General features: G+C 43.6%; 1 protein-coding gene across 5 annotated transcripts in view; it reads right to left on the minus strand.

The window, feature by feature from the left end:
• Positions 1-32: 32 nt before the first annotated feature.
• The window catches only part of trmt9b (tRNA methyltransferase 9B), a 22,972-nt gene continuing 3,096 nt past the window's right edge, over positions 33-19,908 (minus strand). For 2 of the 5 annotated variants that reach the window (XM_072691532.1, XM_072691528.1), the window contains exons 2-5: positions 11,890-12,080; positions 10,093-10,266; positions 3,996-4,439; positions 33-2,346 (exon numbers count right to left, since the gene is read on the minus strand). In XM_072691532.1, the coding sequence (XP_072547633.1) occupies positions 1,817-2,346; positions 3,996-4,439; positions 10,093-10,266; positions 11,890-12,043 (1,302 nt within the window). In that variant the 5' untranslated portion in view covers positions 12,044-12,080 and the 3' untranslated portion in view covers positions 33-1,816. Of the gene's footprint in view, positions 2,347-3,995; positions 4,440-10,092; positions 10,267-11,889; positions 12,081-14,179; positions 14,234-19,908 lie in introns of those variants that run through there. The other 3 variants (XM_072691533.1, XM_072691530.1, XM_072691529.1) reach the window with 3 other exon arrangements.

Consider the following 19,908-nt stretch of genomic DNA (forward strand, 5'->3'; position numbering starts at 1 on the left):
AGAATAAAATAGACTATTTATTCGACAGTCAGAACACACAGTTTAATGAAACGGAACAGGGTTCGAGTTTTAAAAAAAGGAAGGAAAAATGAAATTAAAAAGATCCTTGGCGTAGCACAGTAAGTAGACACAGGAAATCTGCATTAATATGTAAAACGTCCATCAAACACCAGCAGCCAGACAGAATTATTCAAGTTTTGAAGATGGGAATTCATGTGCAAACTACCCAGATCCCACAAGCAGCAACATGACCACCGGCAGCTCACCTCGGGTGAACGGTTCAGCGTCTGACAACAACACAGCAGTTTATAGCTTAAGCGTAAACCACAAGACACCAAAACCACACACACACGTACACAAGAAATACCGACTCCTGAGGAGAATGCATTCACTATTTAAATGCTAGTTATGTGCTTGCATTGTTTGGTTCAGTACAACAATGTGCAATGTTCTCAGTTTCAGACAGGCGTTGCTGAACACAGCTAAGAGTCACATAATTGCCATAAAACTCAGTGCCATATATTAATACATATTATATTAATATATTAATACATTTCTTAAAGGAATGGTTCACCAAAAAACAGACGTACACAATTTTCCCTTTAATTCAGGTGTATGAATTGCAAACTGGGGCCAGATATAAAAAAATACTAATAATAAAATGTAACTATAAACAAAATGGTTAAAATAACTACTTCTCCCAATTAACCCACCTTATAGAAGCTCCCCCCAGCACTAGCAATGCTTCCACCACTAGGAGGGTACAGACCTCTGAACACATACATGTGAATATGCGTTAACCAGCCACCACCTCTTTTCGAGTGCCTCCCAATAGGCATCACTGGGCAGCTGACACGCTCAGAGGAAAGCGCCAGGTCCCCAGCTCCACCACACCAGCCAACAGACGCCTGTGCCGGCTAACATCAGTTAAGAGTGGCGAGGGAAGAGAGCGTCATCTACTCACCTGAGCACAGCTAATTGTGCCCTCACAGACTCGGGTAGGGCCAGCTTAGTTCTTGACCAGCATAAGGCATATTTAGTGTGTCTGTGTTTGATGGTTTAGCTGCTCTACAAGCATGATCAACCTGGCCAAGCTAGTCAAACAGTTTGTAAGTCCAAGCTGGTTGACTGGCATGACCAGCATGACCACACTGGGCCACCAATCTCAAGCTCAGATGAAAGCATACCCTTTGCTGGTCGAGAGCTAATTTTGTGAGGGTTTTCTACAGTAATCTTTATTTATGAATGAAAAAAGGTGTTAATTTGATGTCATCTGCTACTAATATCACAGTAAAGCTGGATGTGTGTTTTATGAACCTTTAGCTATAAAATCTCATGTAGATTTCTATTATTTTAGCCACATATTTTTTGTTAAAAATAAAAACACACCAAAAATTTCCATTTCCATTTGGCTACAAGGGGCAAACTGTGCAAATCAGATTTGTTAAACCATTCCGTTAAACTCCTATAAAACCTCAGTAAAACTAAACTATAGACCTATAGTAAACACACACTTTTTAAGACCAAAAGCACTGTTAATTTAGACCTGATAAAAATAATAATAACAGTATTATTTTATAGCCGTCTTTTCCCGCTGGCAGGAAGAACAACCCATTAGAAATTCAGTAATACTGTTCCAGTCCACACAAGGAACCAGTCATCATTGTGCTATCATGCTTTAGAATGGACACTGACCATTTCTCAGACAGCTGACTGACCTTAGCCTCCACTGGAAATACTAAAAATCTAGACACTTATATACATATATATATAAAAACCCTTTTAACACATTAAAATAAATAACAATAAATAAAATTTAAACCCGCCACACATGGACCTTCTCAGCCACCACACACCAGTTGGCATGATCCAGGCAGGTGTGCAGAACATGAAGCTCCTCTACATGTTCTTCAATCAGCTGGGTCAGTTCCCCTTCCCTGAAGACGTGATAATAGCGCAGACACGACTCTTTCAGCTTCTCTTTGCTCCGCTCCTCATTCTGCTGAAGAGATGCAGGACTTTCTTGCCTCTGCTGTGCATCCTCACCATCCTGTCCAAGCTCCCCGCCGTCCATCTCCTGGAGACCCACGCTGTCAGAGGGAGCAGGCGGACAAGACACCAGGTCCGGCAAGGCAACAGTCGAACAGTCTTGGACGAGCGCGACGGAGACGGCCTCGTTTCCGGTCATGGTGTTGTTGCTGTCCACTTTGTGCAGTTGGTCTTGTGGGTCGGAGACGAAGACGTCCTCTTCCAGGCTGGTTCTGGAGGAGCAAAAGAAACTGGAAACCTGCCTGATGAGCCCCCGGCCTCGGGAAAGCCGTGTGCCTTCACTGGTCTCCGTTTCACCTAAGGGTGGGTGATATGGAAACAATCACATCAAATCAAATCAGGTTTATTGTTTCGTCACATTACACAGCTGTAAAGGTGAGTGAAAAAACGTAAGTGCATCGTCCCTACAGTAGTAAACAGTACACACACTCTCTATGTACATACATACATATATACACACATACATACACACATATATACATACATACATACATACATACATACATATATATATATATATATATATATATAATCTGAGATGTTTACATCACTATTTACATAAAGACACTGGATAGGTGTGAAAACAAGTGTAGAGTGAGTGAGATGTCTTTGTGGGTGCAGTGTGACTACAATGCAATATCACTGTCCTTAAACATTTATTTAAAATACATAATAATAATAATAAGAAGAAGAAGAAGAAGAAGAAGAAGAATAAATAGGTGCCATGTGCAGGAAGCTTTAATATATCTAATATGCTCTCCCTCTACCACTACAATAATTAATAACCCCTACAGTACATTTCTACATAAAAGAAAAACAACTGAAATGTTGAAATGAAGGAATTATTCTATATAGATGATTCTAAAATGAAAGCAGTAGAACATCAAGACTGAAGTTATAATAAATCAGCATGTAAATTCTGAGATATTTTAATATTTAAGTGTCCATAAAAAAACTTAATGAAAGGATTTCTGGTTAACAGTCTGCAATAAAGGGGGTCGCAATAAATAAACAAATAAATAAATAAAATGTACTTATTAATGCACATAGGACATTTCTCTTTCATGAGACAGCAGTGGTGTTAACGTCTAAATATGTAGTTGGTTTGCTCTGGTCCAAATCGGTTAACCAGTTAAAACATTTTGAGCATTTTCCCCTCAATTTGGTTCACTTTCACACAGTGAAAAAAAATCCAAGCTCACCAAAACGTGCCACAACAAACCATATAAGACTGTTCTCTCTGCTTATTGGTCAGACCTGTCTGGGACGGGTCAGCTAAACGGCATAAATGCTGTACAGTTTAACATGGAGCAGCAGCAGAAATGGCTTTTGTAGTAATAATCTGGGGAACATACCAGGTTAAATGCTAAGCACACCAGGCTATGGGCTGTTTAGCTCAAACTAGTGGAGTACAGATGATAGTTGGATCAGATCAAGGTCAGAGCACGTTCTCACCACAAACTCAACGCTCAATCGCCTCCTGTAGTTACTGTATTCAAACCTGCCCAAACAATACGCACAATTATTATTATTTTTTTAAATATGCAGGTGTAAAAGCGCCCTAGGAATCATCAAGTCATTCAAAAATGGCCCATGGATATCGGCAGTTTTAGTGGGGCTGCTGCTAAAAGCAGAAGCTGTTTTCTCCGCAGTGGACAACGTGCCAACAGACTAAATCTTTAAAGGTCCATTAGGAACATGGCTAATGGTGCTAGCTGGCATGAAAGAAACATAAGTTCAGCTCTTCAATGATGCAACTCTTCCAAAAGATGCAGCTGAGTGGCTTCATGTGACATGCAAGCTTTCACTCTCACAGTATTGGTGGCCTTGAAAGATTTGGGGAGTTTCAGCTACTGGGAATTGGAAATGACTGAAATGACTAAAGTTGATGATATAATTTATCACAATAACAATGATCTATTGTCTATTGACTACCTATTACCCACCTCTAGTTTCTCCAATCGGGCTGCAGAAAGCACCGAGCTCCCTGGAGGAAGAGCGGGAAATGGTCAGGCTGCTAAAGTCCAGCACAGAGTCCAGCGACCTGGAGAAAAACCACAGCTTCTGCTTCCGCTGCTGACCAGGGCTGCCCGGATCTTCCTCGTCCGCCATTGACGATGTGCTTTTCACATTCCTGTGCTTGTCACCGGAGTCGTGTGCGTCACTAACACTTTGGGTCCCATTGCCCCGACGCCTGCGCCTCCCGGGCCCTCTGGGCGACAGGGGAGGGTTGGGGTTCCAGGGGACGAAGATGTCCTGCTTCTCGAACTTGCGCCTCTTCTGCTCCATGGCCCACACGTAGATCATGATGCGGCCTCCGATGCGCAGCGTTCGCGCCATCTCTTTCAGTGCTCGGATCCGACGCTCCCTCGTCGACATGTGGTGAATGACTGTGAATGAAAGGAAACAAAGCCCACAGCCATTAATGAAACGTGGAGGAGACAAGTGGTTGAGAGTACAGTGACTACACACTACAGGTGTCTTGTGTGTTGTATTGAGAGCCACTTATGACAATTATGTACTTTATAGTAGGTCAAAGACCAATAAGGATATATGACAAGTATGGTGCACCAGAAAATGTCAGATGGTTAAACCACACATGAATACAAAATCATTACATACATACAGACAGACAGACAGACAGACAGACAGACAGCCAGCCAGCCTTGTAGATGCTTACATGATATTCAACTAACTGTAAATGACTGTCTATTGACTGTAACCCTGCACCCAACCTCAACCTTAACCTTTAGGGTTCCAATTAAGGTTTAGGTTAATGCTAGGGTTAGGGTTAGGATTTAGGGTTGATTTAAGGTTTAGGGTTAGGATTTAGGGTTGATTTAAGGTTTAGGGTAAGGTTAGGATTTATGGTAGATTTAAGGTTAGGGTTAGGATTTAGGGTTGATTTAAGGTTAGGGTTAGGATTTAGGGTTGATTTAAGGTTTAGGGTAAGGTTAGGATTTATGGTAGATTTAAGGTTAGGGTTAGGATTTAGGGTTGATTTAAGGTTAGGGTTAGGATTTAGGGTTGATTTAAGGTTGGGGTTAGGATTTAGGGTAGATTTAAGGTTTAGGGTAAGGTTAGGATTTATGGTAGATTTAAGGTTAAGGTTAGGATTTATGGTAGATTTAAGGTTAGGGTTAGGATTTAGGGTAGATTTAAGGTTAGGGTAAGGTTAGGATTTATGGTAGATTTAAGGTTAGGGTTAGGATTTAGGGTAGATTTAAGGTTAGGGTAAGGTTAGGATTTATGGTAGATTTAAGGTTAGGGTAAGGATTTAGGGTAGATTTAAGGTTAGGGTAAGGTTAGGATTTATGGTAGATTTAAGGTTAGGGTAAGGATTTAGGGTAGATTTAAGGTTAGGGTTAGGATTTAGGGTAGATTTAAGGTTAGGGTAAGGATTTAGGGTAGATTTAAGGTTAAGGTTAGGATTTAGGGTAGATTTAAGGTTAGGGTTAGGATTTAGGGTAGATTTAAGGTTAGGGTAAGGTTAGGATTTAGGGTAGATTTAAGGTTAGGGTAAGGTTAGGATTTAGGGTAGATTTAAGGTTAAGGTAAGGTTAGGATTTAGGGTAGATTCAAGGTTAAGGTAAGGTTAGGATTTAGGGTAGATTCAAGGTTAGGATTCAGGGTAGATTCAAGGTTAAGGTTAGGATTTAGGGTAGATTCAAGGTTAAGGTTAGGATTTAGGGTAGATTCAAGGTTAGAGTAAGGTTAGGGTTAGGATTTAGGGTAGATTTAAGGATGGGGTAAGGTTAGGATTTAGGGTAGATTTAAGGTTGGGGTAAGATTAGGATTTAGAGTAGATTCAAGGTTAAGGTTAGGATTTAGGGTAGATTTAAGGTTAGGGTTAGGATTTAGGGTAGATTTAAGGTTAAGGTTAGGATTTAGGGTAGATTTAAGGTTAAGGTTAGGATTTAGGGTAGATTTAGGGTTGGGGTTAGGATTTAGGGTAGATTTAAGGTTAAGGTTAGGATTTAGGGTAGATTTAAGGTTGGGGTTAGGATTTAGGGTAGATTTAAGGTTGGGGTTAGGATTTAGGGTAGATTTAAGGTTGGGGTTAGGATTTAGGGTAGATTTAAGGTTAGGGTTAGGATTTAGGGTAGATTTAAGGTTAGGGTTAGGATTTAGGGTAGATTTAAGGTTAGGGTTAGGTGCAGTGTTGCCTTCAATAGACCGCAATAATAGGCCATCCAAGTAGTTTGACACCATCCACACACACTTTTTACATACATACAGACATGCATACAGTCTTGTAACTGCTTACCTGACATTCAGCTAACCGTTAAATGTAAATGTAAAATGTGAATCAATAACCCTGATCCTAACCTTGAATCTACCTTACAACTTAACCATAACCCTAACTTTAACCCAGACCTTAAATCTAACCCTAAAGGCTGGGTTATGGTGCAGGGTTTCATTCAATAGACAGCCATTTAGATTTAACTTCAGTTAACTTCAGAGTTCAGTTGCATTGAATACATATTCAGATCAATGTTAGGTCAGCATCTACTAGGCATCCATTATTGGCCATCCAAGAAAGCCCTGGCTTTCCTGGCGCACACACACACACACACACACACACACACACACACGTGTCAAATAAACAAAGAAAAAATAAATAAATAAATAAATGTTGTGGTTTTCCAAGTCACACAACCTGACCCTGCAAACTAGAGCAAGCCGACATTACAGGTCATTTCTGACTCATAAATGGTCTTTTTTCAGTGTTGTGAAGGTCATTCAGGGTCATTGTCATAAAGGAATACCCTGTGCACTCATTTTTATTAAAAACTCATCAGAATAAAAGTTCTTGGTCATCAGTTGTGCTGCGTGTCCAGAAACCTCTCTCAGTTGAGAGTTGGGTAGTTTTTTCAGTCTTCCCTGTTTTTAAAAGCTTTCAAACATAAACTCATGCCTAATTTACTTGAATCAATTAACTATATTAAATGGTCCAAATGGACAGCTGCAACACCTGATTTGTAGCCTCTGGGAGGCATAAACCAATTAATTGAATTCATTTCCATGCACGGAAAATAGATCCACCTGAAGAAAGTGATGTGGAATAGTGTGATGTGATACAGGTCATTAATTCAGTTATTTAATAAGTAAATCACTGGACTTGGACACACTTGAAAAATGCAATTTACATAAATGTGCTTCTTTTGCCCTGGAGCTACAAGGGTAATGCAGCCAATAAGTACATTACACAGGACAGCTACAGACAGCAGGTTTCAACTCTAGCCCACTCCATTTACACAATCGGGCACTTTGTGGGGCAGTAATTAGGCTAGGTGGGTCAGGTGGGGTGGATTAGGGTGGGAACCAAAGTGTGTGGGATGGTAGCTCTCCAGGAGCAGGGCTGGAGACCACTAGGCCAACCACATAAGCAAGTCTATTTAAGATGACTTAAGGACATTTCTTTTGGCAAGCAGTTTGCATAATGCTTACTGGCATAGAAGGTAGAAGCTTCAATAACGTGCCTGCTAAATTAGCCTTGTAGCTCCAGTCCTAAACTGAACAGGAAGAGTTCAAAACATTAATAAGGGAAAATTGAGAAGTTATTAAATCAGTACTTTGGTAAATTGGCAGTAGGTATAGGCATTTTAACTACAGAGAAGCCGGCTGTGGCTTAGAAGAAACCAAGAGGTTTCATTACAGCTCAAATCTAGTTATTAAAAAGTGGCCCTTTTAAGGTCAGAAGCAACAAATGACACACACACACACACACACACACACACACACACACACACACACACACACACACACACACACACACACACACACACACACAAAGTGTGTTTTGAAACTAAAGTAAATGTCTGGTTTGGCCGGTTCTAAAGCATGAAATTGAGGTTCTTGGCGTACAGTTCTACTGAAATGCTGAAGTCTGAGCCAGGGGAGGGTTGTGGTTGGCTGGAGCCTCACTGCTGAGATCACTCTGCCACCCACTGCTGGAATTAAAGAGCTACACTGGGCAAGAGCCATGCTCTTTATGCCCACCTAATAATGCAGAACAGTGGGTGACCTAAAGCAGGAGTGCAAGACTTGAACCCTCACTGTTATGGTCAATGTTCCAACATCATATCTGCAACTCTTTTAATAAGATTATAATAAAAGAGGTGGTCTGATTTTTAACAAGGCAGATATTATCCAGCAGATAACCCCCAGCCCCCCAGCCCCAGAGTCGATTTACAGCGTATGTGTTGATTTCTGGGTCAAAAACAACTTAAAATTTTTTTTTCTTTTATAGGAATCATTTCCAGCCGTAACCAAGTTGTTATTGTTGTTTTTTTAAACGTATGTAAATGAGCTCTGTCCTGATTGGCTCCCAAAAAGCAACCTGGGATCATTATTACACTCCTTTGAACTTCAGCAGGAATGGGTGGGGCTAAACATCTTTGGGCTGAATTAGGCAACTATGTATTTGTATATATACACACAGACTACATGGACAAAAGTATTGGGACACCTGCTCGTTTACTGTTTATTTTGTAATCGATTATATTTAAAAATATGCTCTTTTTTGGAGTAACTGTATCCTGTCTAGGGAAGAAGGCTTTCTACTAGATTTGAGAAGCATTGCTGTGAGGATTTGATTGCCTTCAGCTCATCCCCAGCTCCTCAACTTTTCCAAAAAGTATTGGATGGAGCACCAACCATCATTCCAGAAAACACAGTTCTTCCACTGCTCCACAGATGGAACAGCATGTCCTCACCATTTCAAAGCACTGGGTGGGGCCACTCTCAGGGTCAACACCCCCCCCCGTCTCACATTAAAGGCCATCCTGCCTGCTCCTCACTACTCACCGCCTCACAATGCTTATTATCCACAATCAGAAGAAGAACACTACCTCCCCATGCACACTTTGTCCTCCCCCATTCGGGTACCTGCTCAGATAATTGTGACCGTGTTGTTGAATGGCCACATTGATCTTGTCCCTGAGGGGTGACCTCAGGTTGCCAGGTGACCCAGACACACTCAGCCTGACAGCGCATACACTGCCGGGCTCTCGCTGAGAACTGCTAATCTCCTGTAGCCTAGTAACACTGCTTGTTTTCCACACCACCTCTTGCTCTGGCAAAAGTACATTACCTGCCCCGGTGCAGATTAATAACTGGAACATCCTGCAGATTGAAGTGAAATGGTCTGATGACACAGCCCAGCCAAGATAACACAGGACACCGTTAGACCCGTTATTAGGTTACATGCAGAAAGGAGGTTTTTGCAGAGCTATATGGATACCAAATATAGGTAGAAATAGAAGCATTTACATTAAATAAATAAAAAAAAATGTAACTGTCCCACATTAAGCAAACTCTTCACTCTTAGTGTGAGCAATTCTACAACTCTGGCCAGAATTATTTACACAGTGTACAGAGCAGCTACAGGGCTCAAAAAACTAAACAGACAAAAATGGAGATAGAGGCTTTTCATTGGACCGATTTCTCGATTTCTACATGAATAAGTGGAGTCTTTGGTGACTCCAACACGTTTTACATCTGATTTAATCTCTGTGGGAATCAGTATTGGGTGTTTACTGTATCTCCATTATATACTGCATTATAACTTATATAAGCTGTACTGCCAAATCGAGGCTTTTAAAGAAAAAGCCCATCAGTGTCTGTTCTTTTTTAAATCTCGCTCGCTTTGTCTCGGTGTTTACAGGAATTATTTGCTTATTTGACTTTTACCTGACCAAGTTTCCAGCCTGAACCGATCCAAAGAGCTATTCCAGCTGTGCTGCCTGTTTCCAATCGGTTCTGCCTTTCAGCAGATTGGCTTTTGATGTCGGCCCTATACTTTTATGAGCATATGGTCACTTTTTCCACCTAGTATTACATAGAAATTTCAGTATGGTGGCTTGCTCATGCTTGCTGATGTTGCTCCCCACCAAACGTGACCACATCTGCACCACTACCTCCCCTAGCTAATTCCGTAATGTAAGTAGACGCATTACCTGGTCATGGTTTGTACTGAATATCAAAGCTGAATATTGGTTCATTTTTGTAAGAGGCAGCGGGGAGGGACAGCGAGCTGACCTGCGATGGAGAGCACAGCATCGAAGCAGCCGTCTCTGTAGGGCAGCCGCAGGCCATCACACAGCTGGACCTCATGACCCTGACTCCAGGCCGAGTCCACCAGCGGCCGGCACACGTCACAGCCCAGCTTGAAGATGCGGTCATTGATGTGCAGGTATTTACCATTTCCACATCCTGTGGAGACGGAAAACAGAAGTGTGAGGATTAGAGTCGGTTATTAGAGTCAGAAAGTCTCAATGTTCTCATTCTTACTCTCCCCTTTTTCTCATCTAGCTTTTCTTGTCTTCCATGCCTGTCTCCCTCGTCCTCACTTTCTCTCTAATTCTCTGTCCTTTCCCTCCTCCTCCTCCTCCTCCTCCTCCTCTTTCCCATCTCTCTTCCTCTCATACCCCCCTCATTTTCTCCCCCTCTCCCCTCAGACCCCCCCCCCATCTTCTCCCCCTTTCCTCTTCTCCTCCTCTTTCCCCTCTCTCTTCCTCTCACACCCCCCTAATCTCCCCCCCTTTACTTTTCTTCTCGTCCCATCATCTTTCCCTTCATCTTTCCTCTCTTTTCAGCTCACCTCTTTTCCACTATTCCTTTTTCTCTTTCCTCTCTCTTCCTATCCTCTTATTTTCCTCCTCCCTTTTCCTCCTCTTACCACCTTTCCTCTCTTCCCACCCTCTTTTCTTCTCAGCTTCTGTTCCTTCCTTTGTTTATTTTTTACTGCTAATCTCTTTTTCTCGTCCTCCTCACCTCCTTCTTTCCCCTCTTCCATTTCTTGTTACCCTTCTCTTCCTCACCTATTCTCCTCATCTTCTTTCCCACCCTTTTGCTTTCTTCTTCTCACCTCTTTTTCAGCTCTTCCTCTCCCTTCTTTTCTTCATTATCTATGCTCTCTCTATTCCTTTCTTTTTCTCTGTTGCCCTGACGCCTTTTCCTCTCCCCTTTCTTCTTATTCTTCCTCCTCCTCCTCACCTCTCTTTCCCTCTCCTCTTTTCTTTGGTTTTATCGTTTCCTCTCCTCCCCCTTTCTGCTACTTTTCAGTTTTGCTTTGTAACAAGTGCAGATATAATTAAACAGGCCATAAAATTCAGTAGAACAGCAGAAGATATGACTTGGACTCATTTTGCATCCCTCGGTTTGATTACTCCGCTGGAGTTCAGTCACTCATCATGTTTTATCGACTGAAAACTGAGGCAGCAACAAATTATGTGGTCAAAAATCTAGATTATACTGTTACGGCCCTGTGTGTGTCCTCTGCTGGCTGCTAGTGGAAAAGGTGTGGCTAGCAGATGGGAGGTGCAGCGATTAGGGGATGCACCAGGGGGTGCTCACTCAGATCAAGGGTTGGGCTCCCAGGAGTGTGGGTAGATCCTGGGTCCCAGGATATAGCTGGATTGTTGTACAATTGACCACCTTCATTTTTCTCTCTATTTTTTACATTTACTGTTGCAAATCCTGAGGACCTTATATGACCTTAGCACAGGGGGGGCGACCTTATTCCCCCTGGACATTAGCAAATGTGATCTATCCAGGTGTTGTTTTCCCTTTTATATCCTTCTACAGGCTGGCCGTATTAATACATATCATTTGTATATACATATGCCACTTACATGGTGTTGTTGCTCACACACACACACACACGTAATGTATAATAAATATGTGTATACAAAAAAAAAAAAATAATAATAAAAACACACACACATATATATTTATATATACACACACACACACACACAGATACATACATATACATATATTATGGCCGACTCCAATCGGTTCAATTCTACTCGATTGTCTTTTCTGGCACCTTACCCACATCAGCCACAATGCTGCCCGGCTCCTGCTCGAGTAGGAACTGCTTGACTCTGGGCCAGGCCTTGTAGCGGCTGTCGTTAAAGAAGGGTGCAATCCTCTCATAGACGCTGTGAACATGGTCCCTCTCCAGCTGGCTGGCAGCCTCCTCCATGCTGCTCAGAAATCAGCCCAACACAGCATCCTCACTGCTTTGGGGGGGAGAGAGAGAAAGAGAGAGAGAGAGAGAGAGAGAGACAGAACAAACAGTTCCTCATCCATCCAACTGCAACAGTGTGCCAGTTTGACAAACAGCATCCTTCCAGCAGGGTTCAGATTGATCAATGCTGAAATGGCAGCCAACCGCCGCCGGTCACAGCGTGATCACTCAGCAGCAGAGAGCTCAGGCCGCGACCTTCTGTCCATCCGTATATTTTCCGGACCGTTCATGTCCATGTGGAATGACAAGTCAAGAAAGAGTTGTTCCTCCAGCAGAACCAAAACAGAACTGGGAAACGGGCCAAATCCAAAACCCCAGAACCGTTACATCACAGTCTTGACTCCTTATATTTACACCCCCATTACATAAACCCGACCACCAGTGAAAGCCCTAGGCAAAGCTGGTGGAACGGTCACACGCAGTGCCAACTTCAGGAGAATATGGTGTTGTTGATCCCCTCAAAGCCAAATGGAGCAAACAAGATGTGCACTAGACTAAATGCTAAGCCCTCAAAACAAACTGGACTACCTCAGCTGAACCAAACTGGAGCTAAAACACACATCAGAATAATAATAATAATAATAATAATAATAATAATAATAATACATTTATCATCATCATCAATTTTGTTTTTTTTCTTCCTTTTATTTATTGGTAAGACTCGAGAAAGCCTAACCCTCGACAGCTAGTGGGAGCACAGCTAAAGGCTACACATTGCGCAGAGAGGACACAACCAGAGGACAGCAGCACTAGTGAAAGCCCTGGTCAAAGTCTGGTGAAACGCTAACACACAGCGATAACTTCAGAAGAACATGCTGTTGATGATACTGGAGAGCAGCTCATCACCTCCAGGCTCTGCTCGTCATGGGTATACAGGTTGCTACAGGAACCAGGCTTTGTGACCACAGCTTTTCCAGTGTGCCAGTGTCCCCAGAAGTGCAGCTCAAACTGGATGTGGGTCTGCAGTCGGTTAAATGCTAATGCTAGCTGATGCTAGCCTTGCACCATGTCCTCGTCATCGTCTGTTCCCTTGAAAACACTGGAGCTAAACTCACAAAAAAGGGAAAGTACTACTTACTGGTTGGACTTCAGAAGGCCAAACCCTAGGTCTAACGGCTACATGTTGCGCAGAGAGGACACAATGAGAGGACAGCAGCACTAGTAAAAGCCCTATACAAAGCTGGTGGTAAAATACAGAAACACCTTCAGGAGAACATGGTGTTGTTGATACTGGAGAGCAGCTCATCACCTCCTTTGCTAGTTAAGGTAATACAGGTTGCCATGGGAAATAGGCCTCGTGACTAAGTTTTTTCCTGTGACACAGAAACGAAAGCCAGTTGGAGAACCAAGGGCCTGCACTAGCCGACGCCAACCATGTACCATCTCCTTCCTGGGCAACCTCAATAAGACTTGAGAATGCCAAACCTGGCCAAACCAGTGAGAGGACACACTGAGAAGACAGCAGCACTACCTGGTAAGACTCTGGAATATTTACAGGGTCACCAAGTATGGACCATGCAGAGTACCCAAACTTTCGCTTTGGGCCTTTTCCCTTTTTTGTCATTTTGAAATTGTAAAATATAGAAATGCCATCTTGAACTTTCATTAATATGCTAATTAGGTCATTTTCTTAGTTGCCTAGCTACCCACAATAGCATATTTTGACCAGGGGTGCCCAAACTTTAGCATGTTGCTGTATAAAAACATCGGACCCCTTTAGGTGCCGTTGAGCTTTCCACGAACCTGGACAACCCCTTAGCCAGGCAAAGAACCAAGTGCTGAGCATCCAATGGTACCTGGGGTTCTCGTGGTTCTGCCTTTATTAATTAAGTAATTCATATTTAATTAGTTAACTAAGATGATTAGCAGAATAATGAGGGAGGGGGGGGGGGTAATGAAGCACTGTACAGTCTACACCCATGTCTGGTGCCCCCGTGTCCTCTACAGTACACAGAGTCCTCCCGCAGTCTGTCTCGTTCGCACTCACACTGTCCTTGCAGAGCCAATCTCTCTCATAGCAGCTCAGTGCTACAGTCCATAACACACACAGGCTCGGCACGTCCCCCGCCCCCCCAGCGCACGTCCATTTACCTTGCCAGCTAGGACGACACCACGCTCCACAAACAGTGCTGAGGGTCTTCGCTAAGGAACAGCCCTCATACATGGTAACATACAGGACCTCAGCAGTCCGGCAGAAACGGCAGCAGCGGTCCCCTTGACCACGCGTGGCTCTCCCCGAGCGACTGCAGGCTGCCCAGCTCGATTGAAATGCAGAGAGTGTTTTCATGCCTCTGAGGCTACGCTGGCTGCTGCTGCTGCTGCTGATCCATTTTTAAAAGCCTGACTGACTGCACTGCCGTCCAGACGGCTCAAAGTGAATACCAGAGTTCTTCTCCTTTAAAAAGAAGCAAAAGGCGGCACGACTCGCTCTGGAGGTCAGAATGAAGAACGTCTCTCCAATTGTACGGACCATTCCCTTCAATAATAGAAGGAGTGAATCAGTTCGCGCTGATGAGACGGCTGTGCTGAGCTGTAGAGCTACTTACTTAGCAAGAGCTGCACATTCAGAAGCAGATCCTCTCACTTTTAACGCTGATCCTCATCCTTGCATCTCTCTTAAGTTTGGTCCATCAAGCAAATCAATGCGGCCTTCAACTGGACTGCTGTTAGGGAAACACAGTGGCTCTAAGTTCTACAGTTTAACTAGGTATAACAATATATTATGGTCAGGCTTTATGAAATTTTTGAAATTTCTGTCATTCATGTTTGGACAAAAGTATTGGGACACCTGCTCATTCATCATTTCTTCCTAAATCAAACGGTTTTCATGAAGAATTGATGCTGCTTTTGTTGGAGTGTCTCTACAGGGAAGAAGGCTTTCTACTAGATTTTGGAGGAGCACAGCTATGAGGATTTGATTGAATTCAGCAACAAGAGTGTTAGTGAGGTCAGGATGTTGGATGATCACCACCCCAACTCATCCAAAAAGTATCGGATGGAGCACCACCATCATTCCAGAGAGCACAGGTAGTTCCACTGCTCCACAGCTCAATGCAGGGGGGCTTTTTCCCCCCTCTAGTCCACACCTGGCATTAGGCAGCATGGTGCCAATGGGTTCATGCTGATCTGCTCCAGAGAGTCTGGAGCAGATATTCTATTGGCAGTACTTCTCTACAGGGACTAGACAAACTGTGTGTATCAGCAACAGGTGCAACCTGAAGTAGCTAATGCATTCATTAGAAGGGGTGTCCACAAATATTCACACACCTATACATCCATTCAGACATTACAGTAATTCTAGTTCTGTCATCTGTCTGTCCCATTGTAGTTTTCTCTCCATTGTTTGGACCCTGTAGCTGCTCAGTCCACTGTGTAAATAGTGCTGGATGAATACACTCATAGAAATGCTCCATTCAGTGATAAGAAGATTTGAGCATTCTCCTGTAAACTCATTATTTTAGAGATACATGCTTTTCATAGGATAGCAAGGGTATATTGTTATGTTTATATGTGTATGCAATTAAGGCAGGTCTAAAATAAGAACTCCATAAATACATTAAGAAGGCGGTTAAAAAGTAAAAAGTTCATCTAGTAAACATGGAAAAAAGTGATATTACTGACTTTTGAAAGTTAAAATACTATCCATTATATTCCAATTGAAATTATTTTATTCCAAAATGAACAGATTTAGGGTCAGAAAGCAGAGAATTCCTGTAAAGAGAAAATTAACGACTGTGTAATTTGATGTCAATTTGTGTGGTTCTCAAAATATTGAATAATGCATTTAAATGCCATCACATTATATTATTTAATCTACTCTGCATCAGTTATTAATGTACACACAAAAATGCTTTAAAATGAGGATTATTTTCCTCTCAGACTCATTTTCAGATTTCTTGCATTACTTTACTGTATTAAAACAGTATCCTATACAAAACATTCACACTTGGAATAAACATGACCGGAGTTTATGACTGATTTCACAACAGTGCCACTCTCCAGCACTTGACCTTTACTGATATTTTCAGCTGAGAGGGGTGCTGATCTTATGATATGAACGGTGATGATGCTCCACATATCTGGAGTTTATGAGAGATGATCGAACTGGAAGAAACCACACCCAGCTCTGACCCGGCTACACAAATCAGGGCCATTGCTGGGAGGATTTCATTGCATTTATACAGGAGAGCACGAGTGAGGTCAGCTACTGGCGCTTCAACTCATTCCAAAAGGTGCTGGACAGAGCTCCAGCTCGCTGGAGAACACAGCTCTACTGCTGGGGGCGTTATACCCTCCTGGAGGAAGCCTGGCACTGGGTTGTGTGGCTGTAGTCTGACTGTTCAGTAGAGCTGTGATGGTTCTGACCAATCAGAGAGGTTTCTTCGGCATTCACAGAACGTACACCTACATCAGCCATAACATTAAAACCACCTTCAGACCTTTAGATACAGTCAGATGGGCTAGCCTTCCCTCTCACCTCAGTAAGCCCCATCCATTCATGACCCTGTCACCAATTCACCGGTTGCCCTTCCTTGAAGTACGTTTGGCAGGTGCTGATAACTGCAGGAACTCCAGGAACACCCCACAAGACCAGCCTGATGTTTTGGAGATGCTCACATCACAATTTGGAAGGTTGTTGGTTCAATCCCCTGCACAGGCAGGAAGGCACCCTTGAGACACCCAATCTTGAGACATCCAACCCCTCGACTCCTCTCCATGTGCTGAGTTGGACCGTCTACCCCTCAGAGTGTGTGTTCTCACTTCACCATTCACTAGTGAGTGTGTGTGTGCGTTCACTGCCACAACCTCAAACCAAAAAGTATCTTTCTACGTTGTACAGCCCTGCTTTCTTCAGACGGCACGTGGAAGCTCAGACGAAGGAGGGTTTGGAACACCGATCAGGCCAGATTAGAGGCAAAAGTGTTCGCCACTGTCGTTGAGGGAACAGACCACATATCCCTGAAGATCACAGACAGATTCAGGGAGCAGTTATCTCCTGCCATCAGTCCCAAACAGGAGAGGTGTCATGAGAGGCATGCCGGATTGTAAGAGCAGCAGGATCTCTCTCCGCAACAGCCATCTAGGTGCGAATTGTCAGGATAACGCAGGGTTTGAATGCGGCGATATCACAAATCCAGTCTATTTTGAGACGCTACAGATCGTGTGGATGTCTGTGCCAGCGCAAACTCCAGCAGCCCCTCATTACGGGGTGGGGGGCTATTTTTAGAATACACATCCGCCGAGGGAAGCAGAGGATGGAGAGTGTTACATAATCAGCATGTCACCCCTCACAGCAGTGTCTAGGCTGGGTAGCATCTGAATTTCCCCTCCGCTGACGAAATTGCTCTTCTCAATAACTGCACGGAGCAAGACGAGAGGCTATAATTAGACCCCCATGAAGCCATTCACTCTGAGAAATGCATCTGGTCCAGGCATTAATGGGAGCTCCCAATGAATTATACAATGCTTCATTGTTGGAGAAGGGATGGGGTTGCAGCACTTGCACCAACACCAAGCAGAGGAGTGGAGCAGAACCTGGTGACGGTTACGTAATTCAGTGTGTACTATTGCACTGGACGGTCGTTCAACGATGTAGGGTGAATAAAGGGCCTCGTATGCCAATCAACACTCGAGAAGACCCCTGTCGTCAAGGTAAAACTTGAACGGGGATCAATGCAATGCAATTCAACACAACCAAGCACTTCATTGATCCAATCGTCTATAAAAACGAACCAGGTACGAGCCAGCAGCTTCAGATAATGCTCACGTCAACTAATCAGAGTGGAGAAAAATGTGATCTTGGTGATTTGTGGGCGTGGCATAATTCTTAGTCTCAGAAATGCTGGTCTGAGTATTTCTAGTACTGCTGATCTTCTGAGATTTCCATCACAGCAGTCTCTAGAGTTTTCTCTGAATGCTGTAATAAAGAAAACCCATCCAGTGAGCGGCAGTTCTGCAGTTCTGCAGATGGAGACACCTTGTTGATGAGAGAGGTCAACCGAGAATGGTCACACTGGTCAGATAAACATTAAAAAAAGCTCCTCCAAATGCAGAACACCACGTCCAACCCTGAGGAAGATGGGCTACAACAGCAGAAGACCAGATCAGGTTCCACTTCGGTCAGCCAAGCACAGAAAGCTGAGGCTGCAGTGGACACAGGCTCACCACCACAGCATAGCTGAAGACTGGAAGGACGTAGCCTGGCCTGAGGAATCTCGATTTCTTGCAGATGGTTGAAGGTCAGGATTGGGGACCAACGGTTCGAATCCATGGTCCCGACCTGCCTCAGGTCAGCAGTCCAGGCGGACGGACGTTGTGTAATAGAGTTTACACCACCTCGACCAGTCTGGACTACTGACACAAGGCAGGTTGGGTCCAAAGATTCAAGCAGTTGGTACCAAATGCTGACCTTCAACCATCTGTGAGCCGCAACAGGGTTCATTTTTCCATTCCTCAACCCGAATTTAGACGCTGAGGAACAACTAAGCTTTTCTATATGTGTCCAAAAGTTTGCAGACACCTGAACCTCCAACATTTCATCTTAAATCAATTATTTTAATAGTGCGTCCCTCCTTTGCTGCAGCAAGAGCCAATAATCTCCTGGTAAGGCTTGAATCATCGTTCGAATGCCACAGTCAAGCATTACTGCTGACCGTGTGCATCCCTTCCTGACCACAATTTACCCATCTTCTAGTGGCTGCTTCCAGCAAGATAATGCACCATGTTCAAAAGCAAAGATTTACCTCAACGAGGTTCACTGTGGAGTATTTCTACTAGTCCATTTATTAAAGATGTAACAATTCATTGATTGGTCAACAACAAAACGAGGCCTCTCAGTGGAGCCTGTCAGAGTAAAGTGGGCAGAAAGGGGGAGGGGCTTATGCTCAGGCCAGCTGGCGTTTACAAAATAATTGCTACTGTCTGGAGACCAGCTTGCATCTGTGTTTTAGCATTCTGCTACGTCACTGGAAAACACCAGCTGTCCTTTTACACCGGGTGCACATTTCCTTATGAATTGCAGACAGGTCTACCCCATCCTCGGTTAGAGCCCCGGGCTATTGAGGACAGGGTTGTGGGTTCGAAACCTGGGCTTGGCAAGCTGTCACTGTTGGGCCCTTGAGCAAGGCCTTTCACGCTCTCTGCTCCCCGGGCACTGGAGTTGGCTGCCCACCACTCTGGGTGTGTGTGAGTTCACTGGCCCTAGTTTTCTATAGTGTGTGTTTGTTTATGTGTCCAAATACTTTACCAAAAAAAAAAAAAAACACAGTTTATTACAGTAACTCATGAGTGTTATTGTTTACCAAACTTCATGACAAATGGGCCAATAGAAATGCTCCAAAATTACTTCTATTGAGAATTAAAAAGGTTTTCCATGCACAGCAGAGACGGCACATGCTAAAATGTCAAGCACACGCCAATATAAGAGCTACTGAACTGAACCGAGGGCCGTTTTTAACTCAAGCATCCGAAGGCGAGCCTCTAAAAGAAGGCCATCATGCGCATCATGCTCCGTTCTGCAGCTGCACAACACCAATCCAGTTCTCCTTGACATGCTACCAGATTCAGCAGCTATGACCAGTTCAGCCTGACCCACAGCAGGTTTTGTAAATCAGTTACATAAATGGAAAGAATGCATCATTTATTGGCACGAAATGATCAGAAATGAGCTGTTCACCGAGCGTCTCCTCGATCTGCTCCCCTATGGGAGCTCACCAGCCTCCTCTAAGAGGAGGAAACATACACAGAGCATGAGGGCTTCCTGCGGGACGCTATTTTAAACACTAAGGAAGAAGTGGATTTCTCGGTATGTCCAAAAGTTT

The sequence above is a fragment of the Salminus brasiliensis genome, chromosome 11, assembly GCF_030463535.1.
Source record: "Salminus brasiliensis chromosome 11, fSalBra1.hap2, whole genome shotgun sequence".
Lineage (NCBI taxonomy): Eukaryota > Metazoa > Chordata > Actinopteri > Characiformes > Bryconidae > Salminus > Salminus brasiliensis.